The 22,651-nt window shown below is 36.2% G+C and overlaps 1 protein-coding gene across 3 annotated transcripts in view; it reads right to left on the reverse strand.

Annotated features, from left to right (window-relative positions):
* The window catches only part of WASHC3 (WASH complex subunit 3), a 50,673-nt gene that overhangs the window by 20,273 nt on the left and 7,749 nt on the right, over positions 1-22,651 (reverse strand). For 2 of the 3 annotated variants that reach the window (XR_008512097.1, XM_002823651.5), the window contains exons 3-5: positions 12,898-12,963; positions 10,955-11,062; positions 6,694-6,804 (exon numbers count right to left, since the gene is read on the reverse strand). Coding sequence is in view for 2 of the 3 variants with exons in the window: in XM_002823651.5 (XP_002823697.3) it covers positions 6,694-6,804; positions 10,955-11,062; positions 12,898-12,963 (285 nt within the window). In the remaining variant the exon portion in view is untranslated. The remainder of the gene's footprint in view (positions 1-6,693; positions 6,805-10,954; positions 11,063-12,897; positions 12,964-22,651) is intronic. The other variant, XM_009248159.3, reaches the window with a different exon arrangement.

The raw sequence follows: 22,651 nt of genomic DNA on the forward strand, positions 1-22,651 counted from the left end.
GTATAATTGTAATAGAGGTGTATTAAGAGTCTTCTTATGGGGCAGTAACTCATATTTTTAAATGACAAGAATATAAAGGCAACTGAAAAGAGACAAATCCTATTGTTTCCCTTTCACAAGATGAAAGACCTTGTGGCACTGTTAATTCCCTTTTGAATGCATAGAGATGGTTATTCTTAGGATCTTAGGATTAGATATTGTTGGTATAAAGGATTAGATATTGTTGGTATAAATATAGTTTTTTTTTTTCAGAAAGAGGTTTTTTTTTTTTGAGACTATGTCATCTTCCTTTGTGTTACTATAAACAATTCCCTAAAAGCTGACATGTAGGCTTCTAAAACTGTTTCTATAAGCTGTAGTCATATGTACAATGGATGGTAAACTACTCAAGGTCATACTAATGGACAAATTAGAACTCATTTAAAGAATTATGTTGTTATCGGTCTTTCTCTGCATTAAGAACTAAAACTGAATTTTGAGTGGTGGGTAAGCAAATGTTAGTCACCCCTAAAGTTGAGAAAAATTGGGTATTTTAATACAAATCTAAAATCTTGTTGGGAAAGTGAAACATTTTTCAGTATGATAAGGTAGTCTGTAATGAAGTCACCCTCTAGAATTAGCTGGGGTTAGACTCCTCCTTATAGCCAGTGGTCAAACTTGCTTTTCAATCTATATCCCTCTGAATCCTGTTTGTTCTCAGTTATACTCAAAGAAATGAACCACATTTTCAGAGTGAACAATTGATTAGAAGACAAACACAGAAAATAGGAAGGCATATCACCATCCTGAGGTATAGAGATACAAAGCTATCTGTATTCTTTCCATGTCAATGACAGAAAATGAATGGTTCAATGGTACAAATTATAATAGGTCTCTAATGATTGTTCTTCACTCCACTTCTCTGAGGCATTTTCTAAAGCAAAGTGGTACTGTTATCTGCTCTTCCAGTTAAAAGTTATAGTTTGGTAATGGAATGGATAGAGGAAACACAACTAGCTATGCAGACACTGCTGAAGAATAATATTTTAGGTGATAACATGACATTAGAATGACTGTACTCTTGGAAAAGTGCTAAGTGGTTTGGAAGAACCAAAAGATTATGTTCACATAATACCCACAGGTATGTTCAAGAAGCTTTACACTGAAATCAAAAGATTAAAACATCCTCAATTAAAATTTTAAGACTAGACTTATGAATAACAACAATATAATAGGGAAAAAACAGTGGAATAACTGCCAGGAAATTATTAGGAGGAAAATGTAAACAGCAAACAAATCCAATAGCCTAAAAAAAAGTGTGTGTGTGTGTGAGTATGTAAATAGAGCAAATCTGAAATTTCAAAATAAGTAAATCTTGGGGACTGCTAACACTTAATGGGAAGAAACTTGTGTATGAGAATTGGCATTTCAAAGAAATGTCTTACAATGTTTCCCAGCAGAAAGAGGACAATAACCGTAAATCAAAATATATACACATATATGGAAATTCTTGAACATGAGATAAAGAAACCCCTAAGTGAGGCTAAAAGAAGGCAGAAATTTTATCAGATGGAGCATACTTTTTGGCTACCTAGCCGGATGGAAGATTTAGATAAGGCTTTCTTAAAACGCTGTAAACAAGCAGAAAGATACAGACACGATGGGGGATATTATCCATCTACAGGTAATAGCAGCTTAATTTTGCCTATATTAGAATATCTGATAAATTCCAAAGTTGCCCCACTGAAAATTTAATTCCTCAATAAAGGGAGCAATGAGGCAAACATGCAACTATTTGTGCCGAAGTTTGAGCACAAAGGCCAAAATAAATGATAATGAAGAAGGGACAGGAATTCTGGTAGTGATCATGCCAAGGAAAGAAAATTCCTGGGCATTCTCAAATGTGTACCTACATCTGTTGCTGGAAATTTTGACAGTCACTCATGATATGCTTAGAAAACAGAAGAAGGAGTGAATTTATAGATGGTTCAATAATCATAATAAAAAAAATAATGATTGGCAGATTCATGTCAACCTTGAGGAAGACCTCTGCTGGGTCTATTCTTGTTTTAGTCCTGAAAAACATTTTAAATTGATAACTTGAAGAAATGAGAGCATATTTACACATATCCAGGTAGCACAAAGTGAAGAAGGAGAGATCATATGCAGGATTACATATAGAGTCCATTAACAAACATTGATTGAGCACCTTTATGGGTAAGGTGTTAAAATGAATACACGGATTAATCAAGACACCATTCTTCCTCTCATGGTTCCATTTTCAACTGGAGATATAAAAATATGTACAGATAATCATAAAACAGAGTATTAAGTGACAAACTCCAGAAAGAATACCGGTAAAGTCATTGGATAGGTCAACAAAAGGAGCTATTACTTCTAGCTTTATGTGTGTTGGTGGGTTTAGAATCTGGAATGATTTAGTGGATGTAATCATAGGAGCATGTTAGATAATAGAATTTGGACATGCAATAATAAAGAGAAAGAGAATCTAGATTCAGAGAAGGAAAAGCATGGAGCTTATATAGGGAATGGTTTGTGGTTTTGTCTGATTAAAGAATGGAATTCAGGGCAGGGCGTGGTGGCTCACGCCTGTAATCCCAGCACTTTGGGAGGCTGAGGCAGGTGGATCACCTGAGGTCAGGAGTTCAACACCAGCCTGGCCAACAGGGCGAAACCCTGTCTCTACTAAAAGTACACAAATTAGCTGGGCGTGGTGGCAGGCACCACCTTAATCCCAGCTACTCAGGAGGCTGAGGCAGGAGAATCACTTGAATCCAGGAGGCAGAAGTTGCAGTGAGCCATGATCGTGCCCCTTTGCTCCAGCCTGGGTGACAAGAGAGAGGCTCCGTCTCAAAAAAAAAAAAAAAAAAAAAAAAAAAAAAAATGCAATTCAGGACAGGGAGCAATAGGAAATAAAAGTTGGGTAATAAGGTTCTGGGGCCGGGCCCATAATCATTATAGGCTCACGCCTATAATCCCAGCACTTTGGGAGGCCGAGGTGGGAGGATCACAAGGTCAGGAGATCGAGACCATCCTGGCTAACACGGTGAAACCCCGTCTCTACTAAAAATACAAAAAATTAGCCGGGCGTGGTGGCGGGCACCTGTAGTCCCAGCTACTCAGGAGGCTGAGGCAGGAGAATGGTGAGAATCCGGGAGGCGGAGCTTGCGGTGAGCCGAGATTGCGCTGAGCCGAGATTGCGCCACTGCACTCCAGCCTGGGCGAGAGTGCGAGACTCCATCTCAAAAAAAATAAAAAAATAAAAAATAAAATAAGGTTCTGGGATGCAGGTTGGCACAATAAACTAAAAACAATAAAATTAAATTTAACTTGGATGAACTTCTAGTTTTAGGATGGCAGTTTGATGTAGCTCCCCCCTTCCTTCTTGAAAATCACCCCTAAACAATTCGAAACATAATATGACCTCCAACTTTAATGACTAAGAGGCATATATGAACCAATTACATAAAAATTAAGAGCAGATAGAAGAATGATTGATGACTTAGCAGAGCAAAAGAAGGTCAAGTCCATGTGCCTGAAGGAGGAGATGCCAGGAAGAAGCAGCACTTCCAGAACACTGAAAATGCTTAGGAAATAGATACACCCTCACCAAAGGCAGAAAGGAGACAAAGAGCTAATAACAGAAAATTTGTCTTAAATCAGAAACAGTCTGAGGCAGAAGAAATTGAACCCCTAATCATACTTAGTGACATCAAGCAAAAAGGATGGGCTGGAATTAAGTGCTAAGTACTGCTAGAAAAAAGTTAAGGCTTTTTGAAAATAAAACAATTATTTATTTTCTTAAACGCTTTTAAATTTAAAAAATGTAAATGATATTAAGATATAGTTTAAAATATTTTTAAGCAGTTCTTAATCAAGAGTTTTTTTTCCAAAATACATATGCTGTAAGTACCAAGTACCAACTTTAGAGATTCTAATTTTGTAGGGTAGGGCCCAGGAACTTATATTTTGGAAGTTTCTCAAACCACTGAGTTAGTGTGAAAAAGGAGTCTATCACCTAAACCTATCAAAAGGTGAAATAGTATGGACAAATTATAAGCATTTTCATTCACAGGACTATGAAAAAGGTATTGTTGCAGGAATGAGGAATACTGTAGTACACAAAAAAATCCCGTCCTTGTGGAGTTTATAATTTTGTAGGGAAGAGAGAGAGTAAATACATAAAATATGTAGAATGCTGGAAGTTGATAAGAAGAAAAATACATCAGAGAAGGGGTAAAGGGAATTGGGTAGGAGGACACTGCAATTTAAAATAGTGCGGCCAAGGAAGGCTGTACTTAGAAGGTAATATTTTTGAATACAGACTTGAAGGAAGTGAGGGAGCAAAACATGAAGATATCTGGGGAAAAGTGTTTCAGGCAGAGAGAATAGCTGAAGCAAAGGCCCTGAGACAGGGGGCTGCCAATGTATTTATTCAAGGGACATAAAGGAGGCCAGTAGAGCTGGAGAAGAGTGAGTGAGGATATGAATAAAGGTAACAGGGGAGCTAAACTGTATAGGATTTCTTGGGCCTGTGAAGGATCTTGGCTCTTATTCCTAGTGAGGTGATAAGACATATGAATAAAAAGTAAATATTTAAAGGGTCATTTATTTTATTTGTTTATTTATTTATTTTTGAGACAGAGTTTCACTCTTGTTGCCCAGGCTGGAGTACAATGCGTGATCTCAGCTCATCGCAAACTCCGCCTCCTGGGTTCAAGCTATTCTCCTGCCTCAGCCTCCCGAGTAGCTGGGATTACAGACATGCGCCACCATGACCAGCTAATTTTGTATTTTTAGTAGAGACAAGGTTTCTCCATGTTGGTCAGGTTAGTCTCAAACTCCCAACCTCAGGTGATCCGCCCGCCTCGGCCCCTCCCAAAGTGCTGGGATTACAGGAGTGAGCCACCATGCCCGGCCCGGGTCATTTATTTTATATGTATATTTATGACTGAAAAGCAATCGAACTTGTTCACATAATTAATAACAAAAATAAAAATTGCAAGTGGTATCTGGAAACCTTAGCTGGCTAAATAAATCTAGATAATACCTAATACAGTAGCTTAGCTTAAAGTAAGTGTTTGATAAATATTTGTGAAATAAACAGATGGTGGATTTATAATGACAAAGATTTTTTGAAGTTCTTGTAAAATTGAAGACAATATATCAAGAATTTAACAATTATCCTAAGATGCAGCCTTCATAAAGATTTCAGGGCATTTTTACAGAGTATCACCTAGTAGATTTTCCTGTTTCTTATTTTATATAGGTCTGGCAAGAAGGGGCTAACATAAAAAATCTTTCTGAGTCATTTAGAAGCATCTCCCTTTTGTTTAAAAGAGTGAAACAGTTTTTGTTTTTGTTGTTGCTGTTGTTTTTTAACAAGTCTATCTTTTAAGCTTAGGCTTTCCTGGGTTCTAGCTTTAAAAATGTGTTCATCATGATTCATACTTAAACTGGCTTTGTTTTATTCTTGTTAATTAAAAAAACTTCATCTATTTTCATCCCAAAGTCTGGTTTATTTTTTTCTAAATTGACCGCCAATATCCTGAGCTCTAGGCTTCAGAAAAAAAGAACTGTGGAAGTGAAAAATCCACTTCTGATAGCTGGGAAAAGTGCAGCTTCCAAATGAGCCAATCTACTCTTTCTGGTTGTCAGAATTTGCTTTTAAATTACTAGGTGATAAACTATCCCATGGACAGCAAAACAAAGCTGTCCTTTAGTATTAGTATTATGCTTCTTTTGCTTGATAATATAATTTTACAAAAGCATTATTATTATTATTATTATTTGAGACAGGGTCTTGCTCTGTCACCTACACTGAAGTACAGTGGCACAATCAGTGAGGTGAGCCACTGCACCCTTGAACTCCTGGGCTCAAGCAATCCTCCCACCTCAGCCTCTTGAGTAGCTGGCACTACCAGGTGCATGCCATCATACGGAGTTAGTTTTTTTTTTTTTTTTTTTTTTTTTTTTTTTAACGTAGAAGTAGGTGGTCTTGCTTTGTTGCCCAGGCTGGTCTCAAACTCCTGTCTTCAAGTCATCCTCCCACCTCAGCCTCCCAAAGTGCTAGGATTAGAGGTGTGTGTCACTGCGCCAGGCTTTAACTGTTTGATTAACAGAAAAATGATGGACAACTACCTCCTTCAACTACTGAAATACTTTCTAAAGGAATAAAAAAATGTTAGCTTCTGCTATCACAGACAACTGCAGATATTTTTGGTACCATACCATGTTATGATTTCTCAGGAAAAATATGAATTCTGAAGTCATATAATATTAAAAGCATTACACATGGCCAAGAGATCATTGATAGATAAACATAAAAATTTTTAAAAAAATATTATTTGTGCTAATAATATGGGGATTAAGCTAGAGTCAACTGATTTACCAAATGAATAGTCTATTTTCATTACTTTCTGTATCTAAGATTTGCATTGATAACTTTGTGTAATGCAAAAAAATGTATATAAATCTATATTAAACTATGTTAAAGTGTGGGATCAATTCTAAAGATTTGACTTTTTTTTTTTTTTAATTAGAGAATTAAAATAGAAAGGAAGTAAGAGAATAGAAAACTTGGTTACTTGGTTTAGCAGTTTTCTCAGACTGAAAAAAATAACAGTAAAACCTCCAGGGTTAAGAATTTCAAATGAGGCTGCTACACAAAGAAGACAGACCAAATTAGCTTACCACTTGAACCATTTTGAGATATCTGGCATATCTTGGATCCTTGGCTACAGTTAAGATATTTTCTGCTGATACTTCACTTTCCTGTAGTCCAGAGTCGTGTGTACTGTTCTGCTGTAGAGAGTATTTGGTGTAAATCTTTAGACAATTTACAAAAGGGGTCCATCACGTTACTTAAAAGGAATGTTTCTTTCCATAGTTCTAAGGCAGTAAATTGCAGAAAAAAATCATCTCCCCAAATTTAAATACCAATAATTTAATTATGAGATATATTTCCAAATATCTACAAATATTTAAATATCATTTCAGAGGAGGTTACATTTCAACACTATATTGGTTCCTCAAAATGCAAGTATATTCATGCATTAAAATAAAAATTCTGCTTTACTTGTCCTCAGAGTGCTGATACAAAGCATGAATTATATATAGGTGGTGATACTATTTTAACAAAACTTTTTAAGAAAGCTAATAAAACTATCAACTGTTTACAAATTAATAATAAACTTATTGAGATAATGATGAATTGATTTCCTAGGTATCTAGAATCTACCTAATTGAGCCCTTTATTTATTAAATCATTTTATTCTAAGTGGACATGGCTTTTCTAACTTTTAGAAAGCAATTTTTGGAGAAGTTGTAGAAGAGAAGGCAGTTTGTCAGACAAAATTATCTGGTTTTACACATTTCAGCTACTGATGGAACTATTAATGGTAACGTTGTCTACAGAGTGATTAAAAGTCATAATGTCTTACTAAATATGACTTACAATAAAGAATAGTGGGGAATGGTCTTTTTAGATAAAAATGCTGTTGTTATACAGGCAGTCTTCACTTTGCATGGTACCATGTTACTGAAACTTGTGCATATGAGAACCATATCCTTGCTTAAATGCAAAACTAGATAGAACTGCCTGTATACAGTACTTGATTTTTCTATCAAACCAAACATTTAGAAAAAGCTTACTTTGGTGAATCTCTCTCATTATCTGTATATAAGCATTAAAAGAATTTCCTTAGAAGAAATCAATTTTATGTCTATTGTTCATTCTGAAATGTAGATAAATCAATAACTTTATATCTTCATAGTCTTTAGACTATGAATGTGAATTACATATTGAAGTTTTTCCTCAGATAATTCAAATATAAATTAAATCTGTCAAAAACTACAAAGCAAATAAAACATCCAAAAATCTTTTAGGTTTCTTCTGTTATATGATATTGCTAAGTTTTACAAAAGTGAGTATATATATGTGTATATATATATATATATATATACACACACACATATATATGTGTACATATACACACACATATTCATCTGTAATATAAATACAAAAATTCCAAAACGCTGTTAATTAAATAACAAATTAAAACAATAACCAAGTATGTTTTTAAATATTTATGGAAATTAAACTCATATAATAGCAAAATGGTGCAAATGAACTACATCCTGGCCAGATATCAACTCTCAGTCATTAACTTTTGCCTAATAACCAAGACCTCAACAAGGTTTAATTATGAAATGTATTACACCTTTGCTATTTGAATGACCCATTAAATCCTCTATCATATCTCTCAACTGTCCTTCATTTATTCTCAAATCAATCTCACTCTGCACAATTGGATATTCTATTGTGAATAATGATGAAATCTGAACCATGAAATTAAAGTTGCAGAAAAATCAGTACACAAACCTTGGGTCTTTGACTCAGGTACAGATTAGAGAGAGTGATAAATAGATGATTTTTTTAAAAAGTGCATTATTCTCCTTTATCTGATAATTGAGTTGACTATAATGTCAATGAAAACTCTGGATTAAGCAATACTTAAGCCCACTTCAAAATATTTTGTATAAAATATACCAATTAATAACAAGAAATGAGAAGTTGATGTGAATATTAAGAACATGCTGAGCAGTTATTTTATTAAGCTAATCAACACACAATTTTATCACAGTATTTCAAACTTTGGAAGCCAACAGAACTTCATAAACCCTCTAAATAAATACATATACAATTTTTAAATAAAATTGCCAGGTTATTCTGAATTTGCAAAGCAAATTAAGAAATTCAGCTGTGATTACTGGTAATCAATTTTTGGGACATTAAATATGTGAGGACCAACACAACTGCATAAAAATTTTAAAGGGCATATTATAGATGGCATTCATAATAGCACCTGGAAAAATTAATAATCAAAGTTAGACAGGTATACTTAAAAATCTTACAGAAATATATGACAGCTCTATCCACCACGTAATAACTACTAGGTAGTGTGGAAATATTTTCTTAATATTCTTTATAGATGCTTTGTTTTAGAAAAAGGATAGTCATATTTAATTGAGAGAATGTACAGTTAAACTCCTCTACAACATCTGGATATCCTCTTGCACATTTTATATATTTGAGTGGCCATAATGAAATTTGCTATATTAAATAAATGGATGTTAAATTTTATAATATCTAATTAAGTAAATGATCATCTAATTTATTACCCAAATATATACTATATTCTAAATATATGGCTCTTTCTACAGGGCCTCATACCACGCATCCTCAATATGTTTAATAAATTGAATACAGGTACTGAAAACAGTGTAGTGTAGTATAGCATAGTGTAGTGAAGCAGGTAAGGGCTAGGGCTCTTGGCACCAGACTGTCTGGGTTAAAATTCTAGCTCTTACGTTACTTTTCGACCTTCAGCAAGTTACTTAACCTCTATATACCTCATTTGACCCATCTATAAAGTAAGATTGATAATATGGTGCTTACATTATAGGGCTGTTGTAAAGATTAAATTAGTTTATGAAAGGCACTTAGAAACGTGCATACCTTGGTACACAGAAAGCACTCTTGAAGTATTAGCTGTTATCATCACTGTCAACATCATCGTGATCTAAAAAATATCCTGTGAAAAGTGCCTCCAGGTACAAAGGCAGAATTCCATTTATAAGTCTATTTGTTTAATTTGTTTATTATTATTACTTTGATAGGCCACCATTTTGATGATTACTTTGTTTTAGATTTTAATACCTCGCTGAGATACACTAGAGATTGTTCTCAAACAACAAAGAATTTTTATTTTTTGAAATAAAAAGTAATAGAAAATTTAAATTCATACAGAAGCATAAGTAAATGTTAAGATCTAAGAGCCAAATGTAAAGTATAGCTTTTACTAGGATGCTGATTCAAACGAATCAACTTCAAAAACACACTTTTTAGACAACTGGTATTTCTAAGATCAGTAGCTCTCAAATTTTAAGAGCCTACAGATCACCTAGGGGTCTTGTTAAAATGTAGATTCTCATCAGCAGTTTTGGGGTGGAGCCTGAGATGCTTCATTCTAACAAGCTGCCAGGTGATGCCCATGTGGTTGGTCCATGGGGTGTACTTGAGTAACAAGGGGTTAGACAATACCAGAGAATGTTTTATTTATTTATTTATTTTTTATTTTTGAGGCAGGGTCTTGCGCTGTCACCTAGGCTGGAGTGCAGTAATGTAATCTTGGTTCACTGCAACCTCTGCCTCGTGGTCTCAAGTGATCCTCCCACCTCAGCCTCCTGAGTAGCTGAGACCACAGGTGCATGCCACCACACCTGGCTAATTTTTGTATTTTCAGTGGAGATAGGGTTTTACCATGTTGCCCAGGCTGATCTCGAACTCCTGAGCTCAAGCAATCCACCTGCCTCAGCCTCCCAAAGTGTTGGGATTACAGGCCTGAGTGACTGCACCTGGCCAATTATTGTTAATTACATTGTATATGATAAAGGCATTTATATAAGCAAATGTTACAAAAGAAAATGTCAAAACTTTTCAGAGATGTTCAAAAATTTATGCAGGGGTGAGATGACAAGATGTCTGGAATTAATTTCAGCAAGTGACCAAAAAAATGAAGCAATTGTGACAACTGGTGAATCCAGGTTTATTTTTGTATATGTTTAAAAATTTTACAATAAAACATTTTAAAAGTACATTTCTTCTAAGAACTTAGAAAAATTTCTAATTATTTTGAAGAAAAGAATTATTTGAAGCTTTTTCCTAGTCCTATATAGACTGATTTTCTTTTTTATAGGGAAAGAAAGTATTAACTTCAGGAAGCCCTTCAAAATAACACAGCTAATTTGTTTTTCCCAAACTTCATTTTCTATGTTAAGGTTTTAAAATTTTACTATTAGAAGTTTTACATGTTTTTCTTCCTTCCAACCTGCTGCTTAACACTATCAGTTTCAACCAAGAACATCTGCTCGTTTCTTAGAACTCACTTACCTGTGGTTGCTCTGAAGCGGCTTCAGGATGTGCTCCATTTGTGACACTGGTGACATTTAAAGGAGATACTTCAACTGTGACATCATCTAGGCCTGGGATAGATGACAACTGAGAAAAGAAAATTAGTATTGGAATATGAAGATAGTACTTGCATAAATAAACACTATAAGTTTCTAGGTTTGTGTATTTTTAATAGCTGTCTTAAGTTTTAAGGCTATACAAATAGGTTCACAATATCTTGTCTTTAATTTTCCATGTCATAAACTAAAAGTGAAAGACGGTCACAAATTCTTTTGAAGAACTTCTCAAAAATCTAATTTAGTTTATATAACCATTATTTTCAAAATATAGACAATCCTAGTGTAATGACTGACAGCCTGGTCTTTGAAGTCAGACTGTCAGGTTTAACTTTTAGCTCTACCACTCACAAGCTGTGTGATCTTGTATAAATCTCCCTATGTCTCAATTATCTCACCTGTAAAGTGGAGATAAGAACATGTACCTAGAAAAGTTGTTGTAAAAATATTTCTATTGATAATACTTTGAAAAAAAAGGGCTTTGTGCAAATTTTGAGTTTCAATTATCTAGGATATGACAAAACTCTTGTCTTTACACTTTAATGTGTGACACAGCTCATTCTTTTTTCTTTCTTTGAACATTCACCACTGAATGTTATTAAAATATGTTTCTTGTATGCAAAAAAATGGGCATATTGTTGGTATTTCAACCTGAAATGGTTTAGCTTTCACTATGAAATAGTTAAGCATTTCAGGTTAGATCTGCAAGACCCATACAAACCTTCTTTTCTGAGTTCATCCTGATATCAATGACGTGCATTTGTCAGATGTTTGGCTAACTTTGGGGATGACTCTACAGCCATGGAAATAACTAAGGTTAACTTGTCCATATGGTAATTTAATGTGTGACCTTGGACTCTAACTCCCTAAGAATTCCTTAAACATTAAAATAAGACACATATTCATAATAAAGAATAATAATTTAAAAAAAACCAATGGTAATAAGATCTCAAGCAGCAATACTCACTGAGAACTGTTGACTGATAACCATAGTTAGCACAGTGGCTATGGCCCAAATAGTTTCAAGTGGGTATGGCTGCTAGAGGAATATCTTGAACATGTTCAAGACCGGGTTTCCAAACTAGAGAAATGTTCTAAGAGAAACACAGTTGCTGAAGTCCATAAAGAGACATTGAAAGTACAAACTAGACATTTTGGTCATATTAAAAAGGGATATCATTTTTTTCTTCCTCATAAATATTTACAGAATATTGCTTAGTTTTATTTTGGTAAATGGACAAAGAAAATATTAATTTCAGGAAAGTTAGTCATGAAAATACACTAGTGTCTCCATAACTTTATAAACAGAAAAAACACATGTAAAAAAATATTAAAAATGAAACCAAAGACATCACTGTTATCAAAATCTTTAAGCTTGCAATCTAAAACAGTCTTCTATTTTTCTTAGTTATTATTTGCAATTTCTGACATCAAAACTGGTATTCCTCATTAGCATTTAAGGTATCTGCAAATAGAAACAGCTGATATTGTCTCTAAAATTTGCTCTGAGACATCTAAAGATTTATATTATTATTGTATTATCAAATAATAACTAGTAAAATAAATTTGGAATTTTCTATCAAATGAAATGAACTAGATAACAGCTCAACTTGTTAACATGTTACTCGCATTATGCGTTTGCCTAGCACGATGAAAGAAATCGCAAACCATGTGTACGTTTGAATTAATGGTTCATAATGAACACCATTTTCTTTGCAACTGCAGTAAAATTAAAAACACAACCAGTATCACTTCATAGATACAGAAGTTAAATGGAATCACTCCAAAATGCAATGAAAATTATGATTAAGAAAGCTGGTATATGTACAGCAAAGTTTATACTACAAATTATTGAGAAATACCAACCTTTGCATCTAAAATATTGAGAGTTGTTTCAATTTGTTGGATACGAAGCGAAAGGTCTGCCAGTTTCTGGAAAAGAAAAATTAGAGACATAAAAATAAAGACTTTAATTAAAATAAACTGTTAACAATAACTAAGGGCAGATATGAAAACATTAAAAATCATTAAATATTTGTCATATTCTAATATAGTACTGTCTTATTTACATGAGTAGGAATGAGAACTCTTCTATTACCTGTATTATAATGCTTCTCAGTTTCTTTTTTTTGGGATGGAGTCTTGCTCTGTCACCAGGCTGGAGTGCAGTGGTGCAATCTCGGCTCCCTGCAACCCCTGACCCCTGGGTTCAAGCGATTCGCCTGCCTCAGCCTCCTGAGTAGCTGGGTCTACAGGCATGCGCCACTACGCCCAGCTAATTTTTGTATTTTTAGTAGAGATAGTGTTTCACCATGTTGGTCAGGATGGTCTTGATCTCTTGACCTCGTGATCTGCCTGCCTTGGCCTCCCAAAGTGCTGTGATTACAGGCGTGAGCCACCACACCCAGTCACTTCTCAGTTATTTTATAAAATTATATTCATTTACAACAAAGTGACATTTTCTGCAAACTCACTATCAGAGCAGTAAACAATTGTTGAGACCAGAATATAAACAAACCAGGACAGAGCCTTTTGTTTACTACCGTACCTTTAGTGCCCAGAATAGTACCCTGACACTTAATAGGAGCTTAATAATTATTTGTTGATGAATGAAGAAATTTTTTCATAGAAAATAAAAGAATAAAAATTATTCAAAGACACGCTGCAACAAGGTCTGCCTTTATAAATTACTTAAATGCATCAACATATACAATTTGTCCCAGATTTAAACATCCATAGTTTGAAAAATAAAGGGGAATGGAATTGGAAGATGAGTAATTCATTTTGGAAAGAGAAGAGAAAAAACTAGAGTATTAAAACAAAATCTACTATCAAAATGCAAGATAAACCAGATAGAAGAGCTTATCATGCTTGTTACTCTGTATAATTAAATTGTCAATGTACCTCTGTGTAAATATACACCTACACAAAGAAAGGTAACATCATAAAATATGACCTGTAAGAACATTTACTTGAAACCTCCTAATCTTAAACATTATATTCAGTCACATAATCCAAGAACAATTAGCCAGTTTACAAGTTGGCAGATACACAGCATCCTGATTGTATTCTGGGATATTATTAAGGTCCTGACTATTAAGTAGAACTTTACCATCCTGTGAAATGGTCACTTTGCCCACAATTAGAGGGGGCAAAAAACTGAAAGTGGCCACAAAGCAGATAGTGCTTCTTTTACAGATCACTTATTTTTAGTTTAGCATCTTGATATCCACAAAGATATAATCTACAAATAAAGTATTAGGATCTAGTTTTCATGGTATCAAAACTTGAGTTTACCCTTAACTTCTAGAATTCATTCACATAAGGCTTTTAGGTAAACACCAATACAGGTTTATAACATGTATTATGAATGAATCCCTCTCCAAATTATAAGTGTATTCCTTAAAATCATAGAAATTTAATTTTGGCAAATCTAATCAGTCTCAATTCACTAGAGAAAAAATTCCACAGCAAATTAATATGTAAAGTGAATGATAATTTCCAACTTATTTAAAAATGGACGTATTGGTTTGATTGAAGGAAACACAAAAGGAAACAAAATATTGAATTAAAAATTTTTCTGTTTTAATATACCTATATGAGTATTTACTTTTAAGAAATAATCATCAATATTGTAAATATTTGAGTATTTACCTTGCTACATATGGTACAGTGTATATGCAACATATCAATTGAAATCTTACACCAAATCTATAAAGTAGGAAGTATTATGCCAATTTTAAAGATGAGAAAATTGAGTCTCATACAAGTAAAATATCCTGAACTCAAACCTCCAACTCCAGAGGCAATACACTTCATGAGATTTTTTGAGATAATTTTACATTGTTAATACATAATGGTAAATTCTTGGGTATTGCATAGAATTTTTGTTATCCAAAGCTAACAAATGATCAATTCGTTTCTCACTAAGATGATTCTGTGCCAAGAGGAAAAGCCTTTTGCTCTTCTGATTCTGAGATGATCATTTACAAAGTGGTTCTGAACTACAGTACATGAACTAGGATGAAAGAAAAAATTCTACCTTTATTTTTATCTACTTCTAGCTTAAATACAGCATTGTTTAAAAACATAGTTAAAAAAAAATCACCATAGGCTGGGCACAATGGCTCATGCCTGTAATCCCAGCACTTTGGGAGGCCGAGGCAGGTGTATCATCTGAGGTCAGGAGTTCGAGACCAGCCTGGCCAACATGGTGAAACCCCAACTCTACTAAAAATACAAAAAAATTAGCCGGGTGTGGTGGTGTGCGTCTGCAGTCCCAGCTACTCAGGAGGCTGAGTCAGGAGAATCGCTTGAACCTGGAAAGCGGACGTTGCAGTGAGCTGAGATCACGCCACTGCACTCCACCTTGGGCAACGAATGAGACTCCGTCTCAAAAGAAAAAAAAAAAGAAAAAGAAAAAAAATCACAGTGGTTTTAGGATCTATGACTGTCACCAATAGAAATCATATATATATATTTTTAAATCACATCACAATTGCTGCAGATTTCCTTATACTTCAAAATTATGGTTATTAGACATATGAAAGGATTATATAATTTAATGCTTTAATAAAGAACCTACTAGTATGTCATAGTTTTAAATTTTTTTAAGTATATAACTGGTTTCTTTTGTAATCCTATGCATTTTATTTTATCCACCTGAAAGCATTAATTTGGTTTCACTAGATTGTCAAAGGGTCCATGGCATGATTAAGAAAGAACTACTTTTCAGAGATAATTCAGTATAATAAATGGTTTTGTATGTTCCAATGTAATTATTGCTATAACATACCTGAATGTATACTTTTTAAAGAGCCATTGTCAGGTGAAAAGGTATACCTGGGTTCATTTATGGGCTGCTGAAGTTCATTTCTAAGATGTTTATGCTTGTGGCATTTTCCTTATACAATCCCCAGACCACTATAAAACAGGTTTTTCAATGCTGGCTATATTGACTTTTGTGAGTGAAATATTCTTTGCTGCAGGGGACTGGCCTGCACACTACAAGATGGGTAGCAGAATGTCTGGTCTCTATCCACTAAATGCTAGTAGCACGCCCCAGTTATTACAATCAAAGACACCTCTAGACATAGCCACATGTCCCCTGGTTGAGAGCCACTGCTCTAAATTATGATGACTATGGATATAACATAAGTAACATAATCAGTGACAGTAGCTGTTCTCATCTCTGAAAGTTTTAGCAAGAGGAAATGGAACGGTAACAGTCTTTCCCATCCATTTAACCATCGTCTTTATGAAGACTGAAAACAAACTTGAAATGCTATGGTTTGGGATAACAGGGGAATTTACAAAGTCCCTGATATTTGTCAGATAAGCTGAAAGCTTGATTTACTACCCATCTATTTCCAAGGCAGTACATTTTATAAAGTTTAAAAAAAAAAGGACAAAAGAAAGAAGGAAATATGGAATTACTAGTTGAATATGGAAACAAAATAAAATGCTGGTTTTTCATGGTTGTAAAATATCTTGCTTATATATCCATTTCTCTAAAAGAGAAACAGTATTTTAAGATAATGGATCTCTTGGTATACCCCACTGTGTTGTATGTGCCCCAGAAGCCAGAAAAGGAAGCAATCAATGGTTTTATTAGGTTGTGTCTGATACTTAAGCCCAGCAGTGGTTAAAGATATACGAGCAAATAAGGATTTAAGCAAAATATTATCTGATTAAAGGTTAAGTCCAATGGCAGGCTAAAAAAATGAATGTAGAAGATAAGCACTAAAGAAACTTTTAGGTTATGTGACAATTCTCAGCACTTTTGCTTGTACCTAAAGATTTTAGAAAAAAGAAAAATTTCAGAATATTAAAAAATTATTTAAAAATCCAGTATCTTAGGCATGTAATAAGTCTGAGTTTGGCTTGAGGGCGCTTGTAATCCTAGTACTTTGGGAGGCCGAGGCAGGCAGATGAGCTCAGGAGTTCAAGACCAGCCTGGGCAACATAGGGAAACCCTGTCTCTACAAAAAATACAAAAAATTAGCCAGGTGTGGTGGCACGCACCTGTAGTTCCAGCTACTTGGGGCGCTGAGGCAGGAGGTCTAGGCTGCAGTGAGCTAAGATCGCTCCACTACACTGCAGCCTGGGTGACAAAGTGAGACCCTGTCTTACAAAAAAACAACAAAAAAAGTTTGAATTAAAATAACATTCTGGCCAGGTACAGTGGCTCACGCCTATAATTCCAGCACTTGGGAGGCCAAGGCCGAGGGATCACTTAAGCCCAAGAGTTGGAGACCAGCCTAGATAATGTAGTGAGATGCCATCTCTAACACACACACACACACACACATACACACACACAATTAGCCGGGTGTGGTGACACATGCCTATAGTCTAAGCTTCTAGGGAGGCTGAGGTGGGAGGATCACTTGAGCCTAGGAAGTTGAGGTTGCCCTGAGCTGTGATCATGCCACTGCACTCCAGCCTCGATGATACAGCAAGACCCCGTCTTGGGGGGAAAAGAAAAAAAAAATTATAAAAAAAAAACAAACAAAAAACCAAAGTAACACATTCGACACTCCTGTTTACAAAGTACCTTTGACTTTAAAATTCACTATAAGGTTAAATGCTCAGGTTTCACCTGCAATATGCATAGAGCTTATGTTGCTTCCCGCCAACCCTTCAAAATTTGCAGTCCCAATGGATGACCATAAGATTTTGCTGACTAAAGCAAGAATAAAAATGCTCACTGGGGATTTGTGACGGAAGAGGAGATGACCCTAAGTACCTCTGTAATGTGGGTCTGATTCTACTACTTTCTCTGTCATCTAATCTCTCTTCTACTCTGGTTGCCAATCACTGGAAGAGTTACAAAAGTAGCCTAATACGCAGAAAGTTTTTGCAAAGTTGAGTTCTTCACAGAATGCAGTTTTATACTCTTCTCTTTAGTGAAGAACTCTAAAAACAGGGCCACTGATGAAGAAAGAAGCCTAGCAATTTGTTTCAAACTTAATTCTGGCTTGAGGGTTTATCTGTGACTGAAGTTGTTTAAGTTTGGGTTTGGTTCAAATCAGATCCTGTCGAGGGGTGGGAAAAGTTTTCTTTTTCCTCCCAGTTCACTCTCAGTTCAAAAACTAACAGTTGAGATTCCTCTTTTGTTGACAGAAACAGTCAGTTGGTTCTTGTTTGAGGCTTTAAATAAATAAGGACTAGAGGCCTATTAGGCACTATTAACAAAAACATTTCAAAACACCAAAGTGACTTTAACTTGGGAGAAAATGGCACCTTACGTTTGAATACATATATCTTTGGAATTGACATAAAAATATATTACATCAAATAGACATAGCATAGCAAAGAAGTGAATATGAGTCTAAAAATAGATTTTAATATAGCTATAAGAAGGTACTTGTACTGCACTCTCTCACTTGAAATTGACATAAGCATGCTTCTTAATCAGGTAAATCAGTGCAATGTAAGAAAGTAATGAGATTTGACTTTTCCAGTTAAAAAATCAGTGGGAACCCAGTTCTGCTACTTTCTATCTGTGTATGTGCAGCTAATGCAGCTACAACTACTGGGGGCATGCAAAGATATGTTGAATGAATGAATGACTAAGCAAATGATTTAAATTTCTCTATATCTTAGTTTCTGTATCTGTATGAGTGGGATAACTAAACCTCTCTCAAAGGGCTGACTGTGATAATTAAATACACATAAAGCACTTAGTGTGATGCCTAGCACAGAGTAAGTACACAATAAATATTAGTTGTCTTCTCATTGAGCAGTCTCCAGCTGACATGAATATCCAAATTGCTAAAATATATATTGTAGAAAATCAGTTACAGTCAACCCTAGATTATCATACATAAAGGAGAAAAAGGTGGGACAACAGCAAGATGGGGGAATAGGACTTTCCAGCACTGATCCTTCCACAGAAACATCCATTTGAAAAACTATTCACGCACGAAAATACATTCTCAAGAGCTAAGGAAACCAGGTGAGAAATTACAGCACTGGGTGTAATTTCGCCACCCTCCAGGTGGGCGAAGGAGAGGCAGTGAGCACAGGACTTTGCCTTAGACCACAACACCAGGCCCACCCCAGAACTCAGTGCTGAGCAAGCCCCCTCAGACCATACTCCAGGCTGACACCTGCAGGCGAAGCCTTTAGGCCCATCCTGGCACTAGGCTGGATCACCCAGTCCTGAGTTCTAGGCTTGTCCCACTGGGACCCTAGGCTCCAGACCAGCTCAAGGTTCAGGACAGTCCCAGCACCAGGCAAGACTGCATAGATTGTCTCCAGGTCTGCTCTAGGGGCAGGCCAGCCCCAGTGGCCCTATGTTCTAGACCACTCCCAGCACGGGGCTGGCCTCCATGGGCCCAAGGTTCAGGCCCACCCCAGCACCAGGTCAGCTCCTGCAGATACAGGTTCCAGGCTTGACCAGTGCCAGGTCAGCTCCTGTGGCCCCAGTCTGGCTCCTGCAGCCCATACCCTAGTGGAAGTAGGGTTTAGGCCCATCCCAGTAGGTCCTTCTGTTGGGGTGGCACACATAGACACAGGCTCCAGGACCATCCCTGTGGACTTAAGTTCCAGGCTAGCCACTATTGCCCTAGGACCCAGGCCAGCCCCATGTAGCCCAAGTCACCAGGCCAGCACTTATAATCCCAGGCTCGAGTCTGGCCCCTGTGACCCCAGGCTGCACACTTGCCCCAGCACCAAGCTGGCCCCAGACAAATCCCTGTGGTGAGTCAGGGTCTAGGTATGTTCCAGCAGACGTGGAGTCTGGGACCACCCCAGTAGATTGCATTGCCACACTGGCCCCCATGGACGGAGGCTTCAGGACCACTCCTGCAGACTCAGGCTCCAGGCTAGTCACAGTACAACCAGGACCCCGGCCCACCCCCACATACTCTGGCTCCAGGTCCATCCCAGGGGTTCCAAGCACCAGGCCCACCTTGGAACCTGGCCAGACACTGCAGACTCAGGCTCAAGGCTCACCCCAGTGCCAGACCAGCCCTTGTAGACTTAGGCTTCAAGTTGGAACCCTAAGGATCCAGGCCCACCCCTATAGAGCTAATCAGCAGGTCCACCCCAGTGGATCAGGCTCCAGGAACAACCCTACGAACCCAGGCACCAGGCCAGCCTACCCAAGGACTCCAGCAGCAAGCCTGCCATGCACCACAACAGATGGCCTGTCTAGAACCTCTGGATGGGCGTACTGGTGAAGGGCTTTCCCAGACAAAGCCAGTCTGTGAAGACTGGAGTAAGTCCTTCTTCAAACACACACATACCAACACATGGCCACAAAGACCAAGAATAATCAGAGAAACATATCACTACCAAAGAAACAAAATAAATCACCAGTAACTGACCCTTCTTCACAACGAATCCAAAATTATTGTTTTAGGGAAACTCAGTGGACTTCAGGAAAATTCAGAGAAACAATTCAATGAAATCAAGGAAATAATAAATGACCAAAATGAGAAATGTAACAGAAAGATTGGAATTATTTAAAAAAAAATCAAAAAATTTTAGAGCTGAAAAAAAATGTATACAGTCAAATTCAGAATATTCTAATACTGTCATGGTGATTAAATCACTTATATCTTTAGTATGAAAGTTAACAGACAAAACTATTAAAAATTATAATAGCTATAATAACTTGTTAAGGGATATGCAGTATAAAAAGATGTACGTTGCAAAATCAAAAACAAAATGTGGAGAGGTGGAGTAAAAGTGCAGAGGTTTTTTTATGTTATCAATTATGTTATCATCAGTTTAAAATAGCCTGTTATAATATGTTTTATGTGAGCCTCATGGGAACAACAAAGCAAAAACCTAACAGTAAATACACTAAAGATAAAAAGTAAGGAATCAAAGTATATCACTAGAGACAATCATCTAATCACAAAAGAAGACAGCAAGAGTGGAAGAAAGGAACAAAAGATCTATAAAGCAACTAGAAAACAATGAACAAAATCACAACAGTAAGTCCTTACCTATCAATAATTACCCTGAATGTAAATGGACTAAATTCCCGATCAAAAGACACAGATTGATGGAATAGATACAAAAATAAGACCCAACTACATGCTGTGTACAAGAGACTCACTTCACCTTTAAAAAATGGACACATATAGATTGAAGTGAAAGAATGGAAAAGAGCTCAGCACAGTGGCTCACATTTGTAATCCCAGCACTTTGGGATGCCAAGGCGGGAGGATCCCCTGAACTCAGGAGTTTGAGACCAGCCGGGGCAACATGATGAGACGCCGTCTCTACAAACACCATGGACATATCATCCAGGCAGAAAATCAATAATGAAACACTGGCCCTAACAGACATATGTAGAAAATTCAATAAAACAGCAACAGAATACACATTCTTCTCAAGGGCACACAAAACATTCTCCAGGTTATATGATATGCCACAAAACAAGTTTTAATACATTTAAGGAGACTGAAATCATATCAAGTATCTTTTCTGACCATATTGGTTTGAAACTAGAAATCAATAATAGAAGGAACCTTGAAAAAAATCATAAATATCTGGAAATTAAATAACATGCTCCTAAACAACCAATAGGTCAAATAAATTAAAAAGGAAATTAAAAATATTTTGAGACAAATGAAAATGGACATACAACACATCAATACTTATGGGAGGTGGCAAAAGCAGTTTTAAGAGGAAAGGAAGCTTCAGCAGTAAAGACCTATAACAAAAAAGATGAAAGATCCAAAGTAAACATCCTAGTGTTACAACTCAAGGAATAGAAGAACAAATAAAACCCAAAGTTAGCAGAAGGAAAAAAATAATAATGATCGGAACAGAAAAAAAGAGACTAGAAAAACAATAGAAAAGATCAATGAAACTAAGAGCTGGATTTTTGAAAAGACAAACAAAATCCACAAACTTTTACCTAGATTAAGAAAAGGAGAAGATTCAAATGATACCAGAAATGAAAGAGATGTTACAACTGATACCACAGAAATACAAAGAATTGCCTTTTTCAGCCACAGAGTGCAACACAGCTCAGTGACGTTATAAATGCTAATGAACTTAAGGTCTGATGTGTGTTTGAAAGAATCAGCGAAGCTTTTCTTTTTTTCTTTTTTTTTGTTTTGTTTTTTCGAGATGGAGTCTTGCTCTGTCACCCAGGCTGGAATGCAATGGCGCAATCTTGGCTCATTGCAACCTCCACCTCCCAGGTTCAAGCGATTCTCCTGCCTCAGCCTCCCAAGTAGCTGGGAATACAGGTGTGCACCACCACGCCCAGTTAATTTTTGTATTTTTAGTAGAGACAGGGTTCCACCATGTTGGCCCAGCTGGTCTCGAACTCTTAGCCTCAGGTGATCTGCCCACCTGGGCCCAAAGTGCTGGGATTACAGGTGTGGCCCACCGTGCCCCGCCCATCAAAGCTTTTCAAGTAGATAAGAAGTATCTGAATATGGGACCACTGATATATTCAGAACAGAAGTTTCTGCTTTCTTTGTCTCTTTCATGATGGTAGCTGGGGTGAATTTTGAGATGGTCCCAATTTTCTACAGGAATGTTTAGATGAGAATTTTTTGTTTCTGTCCTGTGGTTGAGTTGGTGCCACAGAGAATTTCCATAAAATTCAATTCCATTATCTAAAATAGTTTTTTTTTTAACTAGT

This window comes from Pongo abelii, chromosome 10, assembly GCF_028885655.2.
Source record: "Pongo abelii isolate AG06213 chromosome 10, NHGRI_mPonAbe1-v2.0_pri, whole genome shotgun sequence".
NCBI lineage: Eukaryota > Metazoa > Chordata > Mammalia > Primates > Hominidae > Pongo > Pongo abelii.